The 17,962-nt window shown below is 48.5% G+C and overlaps 1 protein-coding gene across 1 annotated transcript in view; it reads right to left on the reverse strand.

Annotated features, from left to right (window-relative positions):
* The window catches only part of OBI1 (ORC ubiquitin ligase 1), an 83,273-nt gene extending 68,776 nt beyond the window's left edge, over positions 1-14,497 (reverse strand). The window contains exon 1 of the mRNA XM_073580433.1: positions 14,129-14,497. Coding sequence (XP_073436534.1) covers positions 14,129-14,482 — 354 coding nt within the window. The 5' untranslated portion in view covers positions 14,483-14,497. The remainder of the gene's footprint in view (positions 1-14,128) is intronic.
* Positions 14,498-17,962: the final 3,465 nt, after the last annotated feature.

Below are 17,962 nucleotides of genomic sequence, written 5' to 3' on the forward strand. Positions count from 1 at the left end.
GGTGTCTTTGTGTACGGGTGATTTATATCTCGTAGATAAATAGCATATTAGAGTAGTAGCAAAGTGGATGACAGTGTAATTAGTTTCCTACCCACTGTGGGAAAATATTCACACGGATATCTACAAAAAAATATTTCTGTGGACTCTCAGTGCAGATCTTACCCTTTGCAATGCCCATTAGCAAATCCACAAGAAATTCCATATAGGAATTTTTCTTTTGGGTCTGGACATTCCCTAAGGGCGTGTCCGAATGGAGTATTTTATGCGAGCTTGCCGTAGACATGGAAAACAGCTTCAAATACTATATTACACACATACACACCCCAGAAAAAGATCCAACATGTCAATTTTTGAGGCGTTTTTGCCTAAAAAAAAAAAAAAAAAAAAAACACGCCTCAAGTTTGGCCACTGAATCTATAGGCAGAAAAACGAAACAACGCTGTACACAAACAAAATTGAAAACTGTACAAAACTTTTTTTTATTTTTCATGTTTAAAAAATGTTTTTAAAAAAAATCAACAAATAAACTGTGTCAATGTACCCAAAGGTAACCAGCAGAAATACATATGAAAGGAGAAAAGCAAATTGTATAAATATAGGAAAGCAAAGAAAGGAAAGCTGCCACGTTTTTTAGACTATTTAAATTTTTAGAAAAAAAGGTTGGATAACAAGTTGTTTTAATCAATGTTTTCTTGAATTGTATGTGTTTTTTTTTTTAAAGCAGCCACTGGGGTGGGTGTGTAAGCGTCGCTGGAGGACACTTACACTCTGCAGACACGGCAGCCCCTGGGAATTGAAGATAGTGGTCGAACGCTGACCTTTTCTCAAACATTGTAGACACATCAAAGGCAGTACTGTCCACTTCTGGCATAACTGGTCTTGGGTTGCGAGGAGTACAAGGAGAGAAGACCGGAGAGTGACACCACTCAACATACCCAAATCTGTAATCACAGCCTTATTCAGACATCTGTGATTTTTTTTTTGCACGTAAACACATGGACTGTTGTTCAGAGTTTTGGATCCAAGTTTACACGGTGCAGAGGACATCCCTCCTGACAGCACCATGGAGGTCATCCTCCTCCTCCTTAGAGGGACAGGAAAGCACACAAGAGATTAAAAGGCCCCCCCACCCCTTCACTGTTTTTCCTGTCCATGCATGGAGGGACGCACGAGAGGAGAAGCGCAGCTTATCAAAGGATGGGCCCAGGGGGATCATGCAGCGCGTCCAATCCTTCGGCTGTCAAGCAACCCAGGACTGAAACTTTGAAACTTCCCGGTGGGGAGTCCCTCAGCCAAAGAGACCAGTGAGCGGTCGGGCTCCTGGATAGAGCCGCTTCCTCCCGATGGGAGGCTCTCGGCTCAGACACCGGTCAGCAGGCCACCGCTACTTCCGGAAGTCGCACGGTGGAGGAGGCCGTTGCACTTCCGGTGACGCGAAAGCAGGGACAAAAGGTCGGCATGTGTTCCACGGTGGGATGCGGAGGTTCAGCGAGGTAGGCAACAGGCTGGTAACCTGGATCTCGTGGGGAACAGGGCATGTAGCAGCGCGATGGAGGATCCAGGCAAGATGGACCAGGACGGCGGGGTAAGTACCCTGTGTGCAGTCCCGTCCACATCACACAGACCCTAACTGTTTCCTCTCTTTGCGCTGTGCAGAATAATGGAACCCCAGCTACGCCCCTGCCTATGCCCAAACAATTTGGCTAAGCCTTTGTAAAGACTGGGTGATGCCCCATAAAACTCCTTGACACTTATGGCAGAACACGCTGTGAAACTTGTACCACCAGAGTTGTAAGGGATGAACAGCCATTCTTTCTGTCTGAGATGAGGTCCTCGATTCGGGAAGAGGTCCAGGCTTCTATATCCAACCTTTCTCGTCCGCAACCTCCCAGTCCAGGTCCTTGTGCTAAGAGGTCTAGGTGGGAGATGGAGCTGAACTCAGATGAGGAATCCCAACCCCTTGGGTCAGACCTGGAGGAAGAGGGCGAAGTATTAACAGAGTCAGGAACAGGGCAGAAGTTACCTGTATTCTTCTGAGGATATGGATGAGCTAGTCCAGGTTGTCGGAGATACAATGCAGGTGGAAGAGGTCCTAAAGCCACAGTCCAGACAGGACATGATGTTCGGGGGCCTCAGAGTGCAGGAGCAGAGTGTGTTCCCGATAAACGATCACATTCGTGCTATGGTGTTCGAGGAGTGGGAGGATGCTGAGAGGCGCTTGGTGTTGTCTCGGGACTAAGAGCCATCTACCCTTTGATCCTGAAGACATTATGATCTGGGAGGAGATCCCCAAGGTTGATGTGCCAGTTGCTAAGGTCGCCAGTAAGAAATTCATCCCATTTGAGGACTCTTCAAGTTTAAAGGACCCTATGGACAGAAAGGCAGATAATCACCTGAAACGGGCTGGAGAATCATCTGCGGCTTTGATCAAAACAAACATAGCCAGTACTTCAATTGCCAGGTCTATGCTTTTATGGATTGGGCAACTGGAGGAACATTTAACCAACAAGACCCCGAGAGAGGATATCATAGCCTCCCTCCCCCTGATTAAATCGACTACTGCTTTTTTGGCAAATACATCTGACGAATTGGTGAGATTCTCTGCTAGAAATAGCTCATTGTCCAATGCGGCCCATAGAGCTATATGGTTGAAAACCTGGTCGGAGGATATTGCCTCTAAAAACAAGCTATGCTCCACATTCCGTTCTCCGGGTTGAGGGTATTCGGGTCGGCATTGGATGACATTTTAGAGAAGGCTTTCGATGAAAAGAAGGTGTTCCAGGAAGACAGGTCTAGAAGGAACCAGTCCTTTTGGAAGGCAGGCCCCTCTCGGAAACAATCCAAGTACAAGAGTCAAGGGAAATCCAGTAGGGAATCCTACAACAGTTCCTACAGCAGAGGGGGAAAGAGTAAGGTTTACCTATTTGGGTCAAGCTCAAGACCTAGGAGGCAATGACACCATTTTGATCGGGGGGTGACTCAAATGCTTTGCAGCAAATTGGTACCAAATTACCCAGGATCGATGGGTTCTCAGGACCATAACAGAGGGATATGCAATAGAGTTTGCTGCTCCTCCCCCCCCAAAAGGTTTATCGCACCCCTTACCATGGCGGCAGATTTCCCTATGTTGGCAGACTTAAAAGAGCTCATCAACTCAGCTGTCATAGTCCCAGTTCCCCAGGCAGAGGCGGGTGAGGGTCACCACTCCTCTCTGTTCTCCATCATAAAACCATCAGGAGAGTCTCGTACTATAATAAACCTAAAGCCCTTAAACCTTCGAGTCAAATACAAGGGATTCAAGATGGAGTTGGTAAAATCTACAGTTCACCTTATAGACAGAGATGCCTTAATGTGCACCCTCAACCTGAAAACTGCTTACTACCAGGTTCCTGTTTACCCAGCGTCCCAAAAATACTTGAGGGTTGCGGTGAAGTTACCGGATCGAACCTGCCACTTCCAGTTTTGGCGCCTTCCATTTGGCCTGGCTTCAGCTCCGCGAGTTTTTACCAAGTTGGCATCAGAAGTGGTGGCCTAAATAAGGAACCAGGGGATTTTCATAGTACGGTACTTGGACGACTTCTTCCTGGTGGCAAGTTCGGCGGAAGAATTTCGTCGGCACAGAGAAGAGACCATAGCCATGATGGAATTCTTCTGTTGGATTATAAACAGACTGAAGTCAGATTTGATACCAGAGAGAAGGAAGATTTTCCTGGGTGTGTTGCTGGATTCCGGTTGCAGAACATCCTTCTTACCAGTAGAGAAACAGGAATCAGTGAAGAGCAGGGTCAGAGAGCTCCTGAGAAGTTGTGTCTCCATCGGGTCTGTAATGAAAGTTTTTGGCTTCATGACGGCTTGCATCTCCTGTGTCCGGTGGGCACAGTTCCACTCAAGAGCTCTGTCCTGTCAGTCTGGGATCGGCGTCAGTCCTCACTCGATGGAACAATGTCCTTATCCCCGGTGGAAAGAAGATCACTACTTTGATGGACTCAGCCAGAAAAACCTGAAGGTGGGAATCCCTCGGATCGACTCTCCATATGTCGTGATCACCAGGGACATCATCAAGTGGGGATGGGGAGCAAACCTGGAGGGAAGGATTTTTCAGGGCAGATGGCCATCAGATGAGCCTTATGTTCCAGGGGAAGAGATGCCCATCTCTGTCTGGACCAAAAAAACTGTGTTTTTTAGTGGCCATCACTACGGCAAAACGAGTAGGGGAGATTAAGGCCCCGTCTACTCGGGACCCATATCTTCGAATTTGGGAGGATCGTATAATCCTAAAATTAGACCCCGCCTTTTGTACCAAAGGTAGCATCATGTCAGAATTGAAACCAAAAAATCGTTATGCCTTCCTTTTGCAAGAATCCTTCAAATGAAAAGGAGCGGGCCCTTCACGCGTTAGACGTCAGTCAGGCAGTTTTGAATACCTAGGGGCCACTCGTAGTTGGAGGCAGGATGAAAACTTGTTCATCCTTTTTGGGGATAGAAATAAAGGAAAGAAAGCCTCTAAAGCCACCATCGCAAGATGGATTACTTTGGTAATTTCTTTAGCCTAAAGGGCCTGTCACACTAAGCGATATCTCTAGCAATATCGCTATAACTTGTGACGTTATAGCGATATCGCTGTGTGTGATACTTATCTACGACCCGCTCCCCCGCTGGTTATCGCTGATCGCGCGAGAACGGCCAGGACTGTTTCTCGTCGTCAGCTTCCTGTGGAGAAACGAGCGTGGACGCGGGCGGGAGGATGCAGGATCGCCTAGTGTGACAGGTAAGTAGCGACCCCCGTCCCCTGCTATGTCGCTGGTGAGATCTGCCTGTGTGGCAGCTCACTAGCGACCACTTAGCGATGCACCAGCGATCCTGACAGCGTCATATCGCTGGTCGGGATCGCTGGCGCATCGCTAAGTGTGACAGTACCTTAAGAGTCAGAAGGCATCAGCCTCCCTGAAGGTTTAAGAGCCCATTTGACTAGAGAAGTGTCAACTTCCTGGGTTGAGAGTCTCCGCAAGATAAATGTGTGTATACGCAGGGAAGCCGGAGGTGTCCCTGCAAGCATAATGGAGATGGGATTTCATAAAAACCCATTCACTATGCTGTAGCTGTAACTGTAACATCTGGCTGCTGCAGGTTGGACGCTACGGCTGTACTCCGTGTCCAATCCGCAGCGTTTACTGACCGTGGAAACATACCCTTACAGCAGTAACATTGCCATTATTTACAATGCATTAGAACACTGCACAATTACCTGCTCACATCACATTAGTAGTCTCCGCTGAGCTCATTAAAGGGGTTGTTACCATCAATCTGCAGGATCGTGGAGGGGTAAGAGGGGGGGGGTCTGACCACTAGGTCCTACACTTTTCATCTGATTGGGGGTCTTTTATACCAATTACAAAAAGGATCAGCGAGTCGTACTCCCAAACTCAGCGTCATTCACTCTACAGTATATGGGGCCGCCAGAAAAAGCTGAGTGCAGCCTCATAGAAAATGAATGTAGCAGCAGTTGAACATGTTCACTGCTCCATTCTAACGGAGATAAAAGTACTGTTCTGACGATTGGTACACGTCCCATAAGTCGGACCACCACCAAAAAGTTATCACCAAACCTAAGCGCCCGTGAACATAGCCGTATTTTAGGACCAATGGTATCCTATGGGTCTGTGCACATGTCCAATTTTTTCCTCAGAGGCGATCCGGGGAGGGGGGGAAATTGCAGTATGCCCAAGTCTAATCAGATATTCGGACCTTACTTGTCCACGCAAAGTAATGAGTCTGTGGAAACTGTTAGATGTTATCCGAGAGCAGTCCAAGTGCAATCTGATTTCCATGGACTGACAAAATGGAGAAATTGTTTTCTCCATCATCTGAATCAGATCAATCATGCAAAACTCACTCCGATTATAGTTTGATTTGCATGATTGACCAGATGCTCTTGGAGGAGAGAATACAGTCTGCACCTGCCTGAAAGACAACCACTTTAACCTGGCCTAGGCCAAAAAGAGTGTTGTGCTGGTGTGTGTTGTTATACAGCAGCATCTTCCTCATTAGATGTGCTGGGCTAGGTCCACACTGCATCGGGGCACTTTTCCCACAGTACAGTCATGGCCAAAAGTTTAGACAATGACACAAATATTAATTTTTACAAAGTCTACTGCTTCATTTTTTCTAATGGCAATTTGCATATACTCCAGAATGTTATAAAGAGTGATCAGTTTAACAGCAATTACTTGCAAAGTCAATATTTGCCTAGAAAAAGTCTTAGTTACTCACCGGTTAACAGTGTTTTTCGGAGTCCATGACAGCACCACCTGAGAGAGGGGATCCGCCCTTCAGGAACAGGAAACCTACAGATACAAAAGGGCGGCACCTCTCCCACGCATCAGTTGGATTACAGAGCACAAGAGGACCACAATGGTTAATAGCATAATTTATATACAATACTTTTACACAACTATTCCTTACCAGTGTACATACAAGAGGAAGAAGTGCACACCCAAATTAAACTAAAGGGAGGGAATATACGGGTGCTGTCATGGACTCCGAAAAACACCGTTAACCGGTGAGTAACTAAGACTTTATCGGTCGTCCATGACAGCACCACCTGAGAGAATTACAGAGAGTAAACCTATTTAGGGAGGGACTACAGCCTGCAGCACCCTTATACCAAAGGAGAGGTCTGTGGAAGCACCCAAGTCTAGCCTATAATGACTAAAAAAGGTGCTCGGAGAGGACCAAGTAGCCGCCTTACATATCTGGTCAATGGAAACTTCTGATCTCTCGGCCCACGAGGTCGCCATGGCTCTGGTGGAATGCGCCCTCAGCTTCCGGGGTGGCGACCTGCCCTTTGAGGTGTATGCTATTGAGATCGCTTCTCTAATCCACCTGGCTAGTGTATTTTTTGACGCTCTACAACCTTTCCTAGGGCCTTGATGGGAGACAAACAGGGCATTATCTTTTTTCCAGGGATCGGTAACTGCCAGATATTCTATGAGGCATTTCCTAACATCCAAGGTGTGAAGCTTCTTTTCCTTCTCATTAGCTGGATTAGGGAGAAAAGATGGAAGGACTATCTCCTGTGTCCTATGAAAGCTGGAAACTACCTTAGGTAAATATGCCGGATCAGGTCTGAGTATTACCCTATCGTCCTTGAACTGTAAATAAGGAGGACGTCTAGATAATGCCTGGATGTCGCTTACCCTACGAGCTGAGATTAGAGCTACCAGGAAGGCTACTTTGAGGGACAGGTTCTTTATGGAAGCTGATGAGATAGGTTCGAATGGGGCTTCTGTCATAGCCGTGAGGACTAGGTTCAAGTCCCACGGCATGAATCTATCTTTCGCTATTGGCCTGGATCTACCTGCTGCCTTAATGAATCTCCTGATCCAGTAATTACCCGCGATGTTGCAGCTAAAGAGGGCCCCCAAGGCTGATACTTGTACTTTAAGGGTACTAGTGGAGAGCCCCATATCCAGACCTTTCTGAAGAAACTCTAAGATTTGGTTTACAGATGCCAAACCGCCAGCGACCACTCCAGAGTTCTGCAGGAATTTTTTCCAAATTCTGACATAGATTTTGGTAGTGATGACTTTTCTACTTTTAAGTAGGGTGTTAATTAGGTCTGGGGAGAAGCCTTTTTCTCTCAGCAGTGTCCGTTCAAACTCCACACCGTCAGATGTAGGCCAGCCACCTGAGGATGGAACACTGGGCCCTGGGATAGAAGATCCAAGGACACTGACATGGTCCTGAGGCAAGAAAATCAAGCCCTCCTGGGCCAAAATGGAGCGATAACTATCACCCTTGCTCTGTCTCTCCTGATTTTCTTCATCACCAGGGGGAGTAGCGATAGGGGAGGGAAGGTGTACGATAGCCCGAAGTCCCACTTTATCAGAAAGGCATCTACCGCCAAGGGGTTCTCTCTGGGATTTAGGGAGCAAAATTGTTTTAATTTTCTGTTTTCCCTGGTAGCGAAGAGGTCTACCTCTGGTTGTCCCCACTTTTGTATAATCAGGTCGAAGATGGAGGTGTTTAGGGACCATTCTCCTTGTTTTAGTGGATTGCGGCTTAGGAAATCTGCTGTGATATTTTCCTTCTCTTTTATATGTAGAGCTGTTAAAAAGATTGAAAATGCTGCTCAGCTAGCCGGAACAATCGTTCTGCCACATTCATCAGGGGTTTGTGGTTGATATAAGCCACGGTGACCTGATTGTAGGAGAACACTCGCACATGATGGCCCTGTAGATACACAAGTAGCTCCTTAGCTGCCTGCTCTACTGCTGTCAACTCTTTCAGGTTAGATGACATTTCTATCTGATGATGCTCCCATGGGCCCTGGACTAGGATCTCCCCCATATGAGCCCCCCAACCGGTAGGGCTAGCATCCGTGGTGATTATGCAGGATATGTCATACTCCCAGGGGACCCCTTTGGATAAATTATCCTTGTCTAGCCACCACTCTAGGGACTCCCTTGTGTTTCGGAACAAGGTTAGCTGGCCCTCTAAGTAACCCTCGAGGATTCTTTGATGCCTTAAGACCTCGCCCTGCAGTTTTCTTGTATGAAACTGTGCCCACTGGACTGCCGGGATACAGGACGAGAGGGAACCCAGAAGGGACATGGCTTTCCTAAGGGACATGGTGGGGTTATTGCAAGCGTTCAGGACCTGATAGTGTAGGCGAACAAGCTTCTCCGGGGGCAGACGGCATTCCTGTTTCTCAGAATCTAGGATCAGGCCCAAGAATTGTTGGACTCTCACCGGCTGTAACTGAGACTTTTTTTTAATGTTAAGCAGCCATCCTAACCCCTCTAGGGCAGACATTGCCCTTTGTAGCTGTTCCAAACAATGTTTTGCTGTTTTCCCTACGATCAGGAAGTCATCTAAGTAGGGGATCACAAGAATGTCTGATTCACGTAGATGGGCCATAACTTCCGCTACTACTTTGGTAAACACACGGGGAGCGACTGCCACCCCAAAGGGGAGGGCCGCATATTGGAAATGTTGGACTGACCCATCCAGCTGAACCGCCACTCTGAGAAACCGCTGATGAGCTGCATGAATGGGAATATGGTAGTAAGCGTCCTTTAAATCTAACACCACCATAAAACAGTTTTGAAACAGCAATTTTATTGTTGATTTAATTGTCTCCATCTTAAACGGGCGTATGACCAGGAATTCGTTGAGGGATTTAAGATTTATTATAGTCCTAAAGGATCCGCCTGGTTTACGGACCAGGAACAGGGGGGAGTAAAACCCTTTCCCCGTTTCTCCCTCTGGGACCACCGTTAGGACCCTCTTGCGGCAGAGATCATGCACCTCGGACTCCAGGGAAGCTTGTTCTGGTGTGGAAGACCAGAGCGGGGTGACCTTAAATCGATTTTGGGGAACCCGGGCGAATTCTAGGTGTAGACCCGCAGCTATCACCCCCAGTATCCATTTGTTATTGGAAATCATGGACCAGGCTGGGTAGAAGGCAGCTAGTCTCCCCCCTACCGGAGCAACTAGTCATTGGGGCGGTTTTTTAGTGTCACGTGCTGGACCTTCTTGACGCCCCCCTCCTCTGAACATGAAACCTGTACCTCTCCTTCTTTTGTCATCCCATCTGCCCTGATCTCTGGACGGCCTTCTACGGAAATAGTCTTTCCTGGTAAAGGGACGTCTGTAAGAAGGATTCGGTAGACTGGGGAACTTCTTTTTATCATCCCCGGCTTTCTCTAAGAGTTCATCCAAGACTGGGCCAAACAGATATTCACCCTCACATGGAATGGAGCAGAGTCGTGATCTGGCCTGGATATCCCCCGGCCAGCATTTTAACCAAAGGGCCCTTCGAGCTGCGTTAGATAAACTCGCAGTTCTAGCTGCCATCCTCGCAGAGTCCGCTGAAGCATCAGCCAAAAAAGCTGCCGCACTTTGGATGATTGGCAGCGTTTTCCGGATAGATGCTCTTAAGACTCAGTCCTTTAGTTGGGAATCCAATTGGTCTAGCCAGACCATCATGGATCTGGCCGTGCATGTGGCAGCTATCGCTGGTCTTAGAGCACCTGCTGACATCTCCCATGTTCCCTTCAAAAAAAGAGTCCGCTTTCTTATCTAGCGGGTCTTTTAAGGAGGCCATGTCGTCGAAGAGTATGGAGGATTTTTTGGAGGCTTTGGCTACTGCCGCGTCCAGCTTAGGGGCCTTATCCCATCTGTTTACCACTGGGTCGTCAAACGGGTACCTCCGCTTGAAGGCAGGAGGTAAGGAGCCCCTTTTTTCAGGTCTCTTCCATTCCCTATCTATTAGGCTCTGGACCTTATCATTTAATGGGAAGGCCTTCCGCTTCCTGGGATCTAGACCTCCGAACATCACGTCCTGAGCTGCAAGTTCCGGTTTTGTCTCTGCTACCCCCATGGTGGACCTTATTGCTTTAACTAGCTTATCCATCTGGTCTAAGGGGAAGCAGAATCGACTCGAGTCTTCCTCCGAAGAAGACAAAGTGGAGGCCGGGGAATCTGAAGAGTCATCGATCTTTAGGGCGGTCGAGGACTCCGAACCTGAGAAACTAAATTCTCTTCCCCTAGAAGAATCCTTTTTAGATAGGGCCTTTATCTCTGTCCTGATTATGTCCCTCAGGCTTGTGGTGAAGTCCGGCGTTTCTTCCGCTACCTGTATGGACGGGGGAGAGTGTAAGGGCCTGTCAATCTACCCCTGGGCCAACGTCCCCTTCCACCCCTACCGTTTGTCTCACGCATGGCTGACACAACTTTTTAGGGTGGTCGTCCGCCAAGGGGCAACTACAGAGAGCACATTCCCTGTGCTTCTGTTTTCCCGTAGCTTTCTTCCCCTGTGAAAGAAACATAAGGGAATACTACATCAGGGTACATTCACGGAGATCTCTTACCCATGCAGATGAGGCAGGTACCGGATCACGGAGGGAGGCAGGAGGGTCCTTTAGCCTGGAGGAACTTCTTCTGCTGGCCACTCGCATGCGGTTTCACTGTGGCCTGTTTCTGTGGGTGCTCCTGCACCTCGTCCAGCTGCTCTATGGGGGCTTCTGTCGTATCCATCGCTGGGCCTTCAGAACCACCCCAGCAGCGTCACCTCCTGCCTTTTAAGGCCTCATTGTCCGGGTCAGCAGGGTTCTGGCGCGGCACCTCCCACCCGGGACCCCCCCGCGACCTCCCCCCCGCATGCTCCGGCCATCCCCCGCCCCGGGCACCGCCCAGTACCGTCGCGCACACGCGGCGCACGCAGGAAGCCAGCCGTCACCCAACTTCCGGTTTCGGCGTCCCCGGCCCCTGCCCCCTCCGCCGCGTCACTTCCGCCGCCCGTCTAAGGCCTGCGGGGAGCGCGCAGAGGGAGCAGGCACGGCGCCACCGGCTCAGGCATGGCCACAGCCCCCACGCGTGCCAGCCCGCGCCCGCCGACCGGGCGCCACCGCCGGCCCGGAGAAGAAGCCTGAGAGACCGGACCACAGGGAGAGCGCACCAGGAGGGGCCCGGGACATACATACCTCCTGGTGCCGGCATTATGGAGGCGGCTGTCCACCGGAACCTTGCTCCACCTGCTCTTACCACTGTCGTGGCGACCTGCCCGGCCCCACCGTGGTGCTTCCAGGGACCCGAGCTTGACCGAGGTAGGATACCCCCTCGCTACCTGGGTCGGTCAGCCGGCCTGGGAATCCCTCGGCGACTCCATGATGGATGATCTGAAGGAAGTCCCTTCCTCTAGGAACAGGAAACCAACTGATGCATGGGAGAGGTGCCGCCCTTTTGTATCTGTAGGTTTCCTGTTCCTGAAGGGCGGATCCCCTCTCTCAGGTGGTGCTGTCATGGACGACCGATAATTAACTTTATCCCCCAAAACACATTTCAACATCATTGCAGCCCTGCCTTAAAAGGACCAGCTAACATCGTTTCAGTGATTGCTCCATTAACACAGGTGTGGGTGTTGATGAGGACAGGGCTGGAGATCAATCTGTCATGATTAAGTAAGATTGACACCACTGGACACTTTAAAAGGAGGCTGGTGCTTGGCATCATTGTTTCTCTTCTGTTAACCATGGTTATCTCTAAAGAAACACGTGCAGTCATCATTGCACTGCACAAAAATGGCCTAACAGGGAAGAGTATCGCAGCTAGAAAGATTGCACCTCAGTCAACAATCTATCGCATCATCAAGAACTTCAAGGGGAGAGGTTCCCTTGTTGCCAAAAAGGCTCCAGGGCGCCCAAGAAAGACCAGCAAGCGCCAGGACCGTCTCTTAAAAGTGTTTCAGCTGCGGGATCGGGCTACCAGCAGTGCAGAGCTTGCTCAGGAATGGCAGCACGCAGGTGTGAGTGCATCTGCACGCACTGTGAGGCGGAGACTCTTGGAGCAAGGCCTGGTCTCAAGGAGGGCAGCAAAGAAGCCACTTCTCTCCAGAAAAAACATCATGGACAGACTGATATTCTGCAAGAGGTACAGGGAGTGGACTGCTGAGGACTGGGGTAAAGTGATTTTCTCTGATGAATCCCCTTTTCGATTGTTTGGGACATCTGGAAAACGGCTTATTCGGAGAAGACCAGGTGAGCGCTACAACCAGTCTTGTCTCATGCCAACTGTCAAGCATCCTGAAACCATTCATGTGTGGGGTGGCTTCTCAGCCAAGGGAATGGGCTCTCTCTCAGTCTTGCCTAAAAACACAGCCATGAATAAAGAATGGTACCAGAATGTCCTCCAAGAGCAACTTCTCCCAATCGTCCAAGAGCAGTTTGGCGATCAACAATGCCTTTTTCAACATAATGGAGCACCTTGCCATAAAGCAAAGGTGATAACTAAATGGCTCAGGGAACAAAACATAGAGATTTTGGGACCATGGCCTGGAAACTCCCCAGATCTTAATCCCATTGAGAACTTGTGGTCAATCACCAAGAGACGGGTGGACAAACAAAAACCTTCAAATTCAGACAAAATAAAAGCATTGATTTTGCAAGAATGGACTGCTATCAGTCAGGATTTGATCCAGAAGTTGATTGAGAGCATGCCAGGGAGGATTGCTGAGGTCCTGAAGAAGAAGGGTCAACACTGCAAATATTGACTTGCTGCATTAACTCATTCTGTCAATATAACCTTTTGTTCCTCATAATATGATTGCAATTATATTTCTGTATGTGATAAAAAAATCTGACAAACACACATAAAAACCAGAGGCCAGCAGATCATGTGAAAATATAATATTTGTGTCATTCTCTAAACTTTTGGCCATGACTGTATGTCTTGATATAAACTGTAATGTCACAATATGCGACTAATCGAGGTTTTTCGGCCTCCGTCTGTTTAACTGTGTGGGGACAAACAGTAGACTGAGTTTTCCTACTCAGAGGGCAACCAGAACACTAACACATGGTTTTCTTACAGGGGCTCGGCATCCATCATGCCAGTGCCTATTCTTAGGGGGGCCTGCACACGCTCTTAGGCTGGGTTCACACTTGCGTTTGGCTGGTCTGCGGACTTCTTCCTCTTAAGCTCCGCCTTCTTCCACATGCGTCCTGCGTACCTATCTTTAACCTTGGGTACGCAGGGACATGCATCGTGTGTGGATACGTCGTTTTGACGTGCCTGCCGACCGCACAAAAATGTAACATGTTGCGTCCGGCGGGCACATCAAAACGACGCATGTGGACGCATCCAACGCATGTCCCTGTGTACCCAATGTTAAAGATAGGTACGCAGGATGCATGCGGAAGTAGGCGGAGCTTAAGAGGAAGAAGTCCGCAGCCCTACGCAGACCAGCCAAACGCAAGTGTGAACCCGGCCTTAGGAGGGGGCACGCTCTTGGGGGGGGGGGGGGGCTTGTGCTCGCTCATGTCAGATCCACTGCGGAATTTCAAAATTTCAAAAATACACATGAACAAAATTGTGAATGTGAAGTGTGACACCGGCAGCAGGAGCAGACGACCACATACACTGAGGGCTCATCATGGCTCTGGGGAACTGGTCACTCGCTCACCCTACAGTACTGCACACTGCTACGTGCAAAACCTGACAGCTCTGGGAATAAGCAGAGCCAGGCGTCTGGTTGTCAGAAGCAGCACTCCATTCTGCAGTCACTGTGCACAGACATGGACACTGCTCTGTATTGGGGCAGAAGTCAGTGACGGCTCGGTGTCCTTACCTTGCCCAGGCAGATGTGACAGGTAATGGGCAGAGTTAGTGCCAGCGTTACGTTGTGTGCCATCCTCCTCAGTGCCCGCTCCTCCTCACTCCAGGTCACTTTCTCTTCCCTACACAAAGCGCTGCTACGGGTGGCAGCGGAGGCCACAATTATGCAGGCCGGAGAACGCGCGCTGCTTGGCGCCCTGCTGCCTTCTCCGCGGGCTTCGTCCTCGCTGCCTGCAGATGGGAGGTGTGAGGAGCTGTGTACAGTGTCACCGGCTGCACCGTCGGCTGTTCTGTGTGGGAGCCGGCAGCTCTCTGCCTGCACCTCTGTTTTGTCATGTCTGTTATTACTCCCATCATTGTGGTACATTCCAGAGTTTGCACATATACACTAGTAACTGTTATTTGTATCAAAACAAAAGGGGCATTCTGGCTAGAGAAGACTTCACACTCCAGCGTAATGAGGGGCTTCAGGCATAAGATGCCTGTTTTGACCTTAATGACCTGGCCATTTATTGCAATTCTGACCAGTGTCCCTTTATGAGGTAATAACTCAGGAACGCATCCTAGCGATTCTGAGATTGTTTCTTCGTGACATATTGGGCTTCATGTTAGTGGTAAATTTAGGTAATTTTTTGCGTTTATTTGTGAAAAAAACGGAAATTTGGCGAAAATTTTGAAAATTTCGCAATTTTCAAATTTTGAATTTTTATTCTGTTAAGCCAGACAGTTATGTGACACAAAATAGTTACTAAATAACATTTCCCACATATCTACTTTACATCAGCACAATTTAGGAAACAACTTTTTTTTTGTTAGGGAGTTATAAGGGGGTTAAAAGTTGACCAACGATTTCTCATTTTTACAACAAAATTTACAAAACCATTTTTTTTAGGGACCACCTCACATTTGAAGTCACTTTGAGAGGTCTATATGGCAGAAAATACCCAAAAGTTACACCATTCTAAAAACTGCACCCCTCAAGCTACTCAAAACTACATTCTAGAAGATTATTAACCCTTCAGGTGCTTCACAGGAAATGGACGTTTTATTTTTTCCAGCAAAAATATTCTTTTAGCATCATTTTTTTCATTTTCACATGGGCAACAGGATAAAATGGATCATAAAATTTGTTGGGCAATTTCTCCTGAGTACACCGATACCTCATATGTGGTCATAAACCACTGTTTGGGCGCACGGCAGGGCTCAGAAGGGAAGGAGCGCCATTTGACTTTTTGAATGGAAAATATGCTGGAATATTTAGCGTTTGCCATGTTGCGTTTGGAGAGCCACTGTGTGCCTAAACATTGGAACTCCCCCACAAGTGACCCCATTTTGGAAACTAGACCCTCCAAGGAACTTATCTAGATGCATAATGAGCAATTTGAACCCCCAGGTGCTTCACAAATTGATCCGTAAAAAAAAAAAAAAGTACTTTTAGTCACAAAAATGTTCTTTTAGCCTCAGATTTTCATTTTCACATGGGCAACAGGATAAAATGGATCCTAAAATTTGTTGGATAATTTCTCCTGAGTACACCGATACCTCATATGTGGTCATAAACCACTGTTTGGGCGCTCGGCAGGGCCCGGAAGGGAAGGAGCGCCATTTGACTTTTTGAGTGGAAAATTAGCTCCAATCGTTAGCGGACACCATGTCGCGTTTGGAGAGCCTCTGTGTGCCTAAACATTGGAGCTCCCCCACAAATGACACCATTTTGGAAACTAGACCCCCTAAGGAGCTTATCTAGATGTGTGGTGAGCACGTTGAACCCCTAATTGCTTCACAGAAGTGTATAACGCAGAACCGTGAAAATAAAAAATATTTTTTTTCCCTCAAAAAATGATTTTTAGCCCACTATTTTTTATTTTCACAAGTGTAATAAGATAAATTGGACCCCAAAAGTTGTTGTCCAGTTTGTCCTGAGTACGCTGGTACCACATATGTGGGGGGGACCACTGTTTGGGCACACGTTGGGGCTCGGAAGGGAAATAGTGACGATTTGAAATGTCGACTTGATGGAATGGTCTGCGGGCGTCATGTTACGTTTGCAGAGCCCCTGATGTACCTAAACAGTAGAAACCCCCAACAAGTGACCCCATTTTGGAAACTAGACCACCCAAGGAACTAATCTAGATGTGTGGTGAGGACGTTGAACCCCCAAGTACTTCACAGAAGTGTATAACGCAGAGCCGTGAAAATAAAAAATTTCTCCACAAAAATTATTTTTTTAGCCCCCAATTTTTAATTTTCCCAAGGGTAACAGGAGAAATTAGACCCCCAAAGTTCTTGTGCAGTTTTTCCTGAGTACGCTGATACCCCATATGTGGGGGTAAACCACTGTTTGGGCACACGTCGGGGCTCGGAATGGAGGCAGCACTGTTCGACTTTTTGAACGCAAAATTGGCTGGAATAAATGGTGGCGCCATGTCGTGTTTGGAGAGCACCTGATGTGCCTAAACAGTGGAAACCCCTCAATTCTATCTCCAACCCTAACCCCAACACAACCCTAACCCTAATCTCAACCCTAAACATAACCCCAACACACCCCTAACCCTAATACTAACTCTAACCCTAATCACAAACCTAACCCTAATCCCAACCCTAACCGTAGCCCTTGCCCTAACCCTAACCCTATTTCTAATCCTAATTGAAAAATAAAAATATTTTATTATTTGTCCCTATGGGGGGTGATAAGGGGGGCGGTGATTTACTTTTTTTTTATTTTGATCATTGTGAGAGTTTATCACAGTGATCAAAATAAAAAAAATGAATCTGCCTCCGGGAAATGCCGGCGGGCGCACTGCGCATGCGCCCGCCATTTTCCAAGATGGCGGCGCCCATAGACCGGAACGGCCGGACAGCGGGACACCGGGACGGCCAGGGGGGGTTAGTGAGTATCGGGGGTGGATCGGAAGTTGGGGGGAGCGGAGTGAAGGGGGCAGATTGTGACAGCTGTGGCCGATTGGCGCCGTCAGTCGGTGGCGGCGCCCGATCGGCGCCGTCAGTCGGCGGGGGGGGCTAACTTAGTGTCTCCAGCCATGTCCGATGCTATTTCAGCATCGGCCATGGCTGGATTGTAATATTTCATCAATTTTCATTGATGAAATATTACTATCGCTCTGATTGGCTGTTTCACTTTTATTAGCCAATCAGAGCGATTGTAGCCACGTGGGGGCGAAGCCACGCCCCCTGTGGTGAATAACAAAGCCCCCTGCATCTGCGGGTTGGGTGACCTTTCAGTGACCCCAGTCACCCAACCCGTAGAGGGGCTTTAAAGTCATGACGCCACACAGGCGTCATGGGTCATTTTGGCACGACTTTTCATGACGCCTGTGTGGCGTCAAAGGTCGTGAAGGAACTGTTACCTGAAATAAATGGCATTACTAACCGTCCGGCGCCGGCACGTAGCCGACGCTGCCGCGGTGATGCTCTGTATTCTCAGCGCAGTGACTGAACCCTCACCGCCCCATAACGGAGTCTGGAATTATTATCCCCGCATCTGCAGGTTAATAGTGTTTTTCCTGGTGACAGGTTCCCTTTAATGAATTTAGCGCATCTTATCTGTGGCGTGCACCTCCGTGCAGTCGGGGGCTGAAGTAACATTAAGGCTATGTGCACACGTTGCGGATTCTGCTGCGGATCCGCAGCGGATTTGGCCCTGCGGACCCGCAGCGGTTTCCGCAGCGGTGTACAGTACCATGTTAGCCTATGCAAAACAAAAACCGCTGTGCAGATGCTGCGGATTTTGCCGCGGATTATAATCCGCAGCATGTCAGTTGTTTGTGCTGAATCCGCAGCGGTTTCACACCTTATCCTTATGAGGTGTGAAACCGCAGGGCTAATCCGC

Source organism: Dendrobates tinctorius, unplaced genomic scaffold, assembly GCF_039654945.1.
Source record: "Dendrobates tinctorius isolate UK_male_01 unplaced genomic scaffold, ASM3965494v1 ptg000064l, whole genome shotgun sequence".
NCBI classification, from domain to species: domain Eukaryota; kingdom Metazoa; phylum Chordata; class Amphibia; order Anura; family Dendrobatidae; genus Dendrobates; species Dendrobates tinctorius.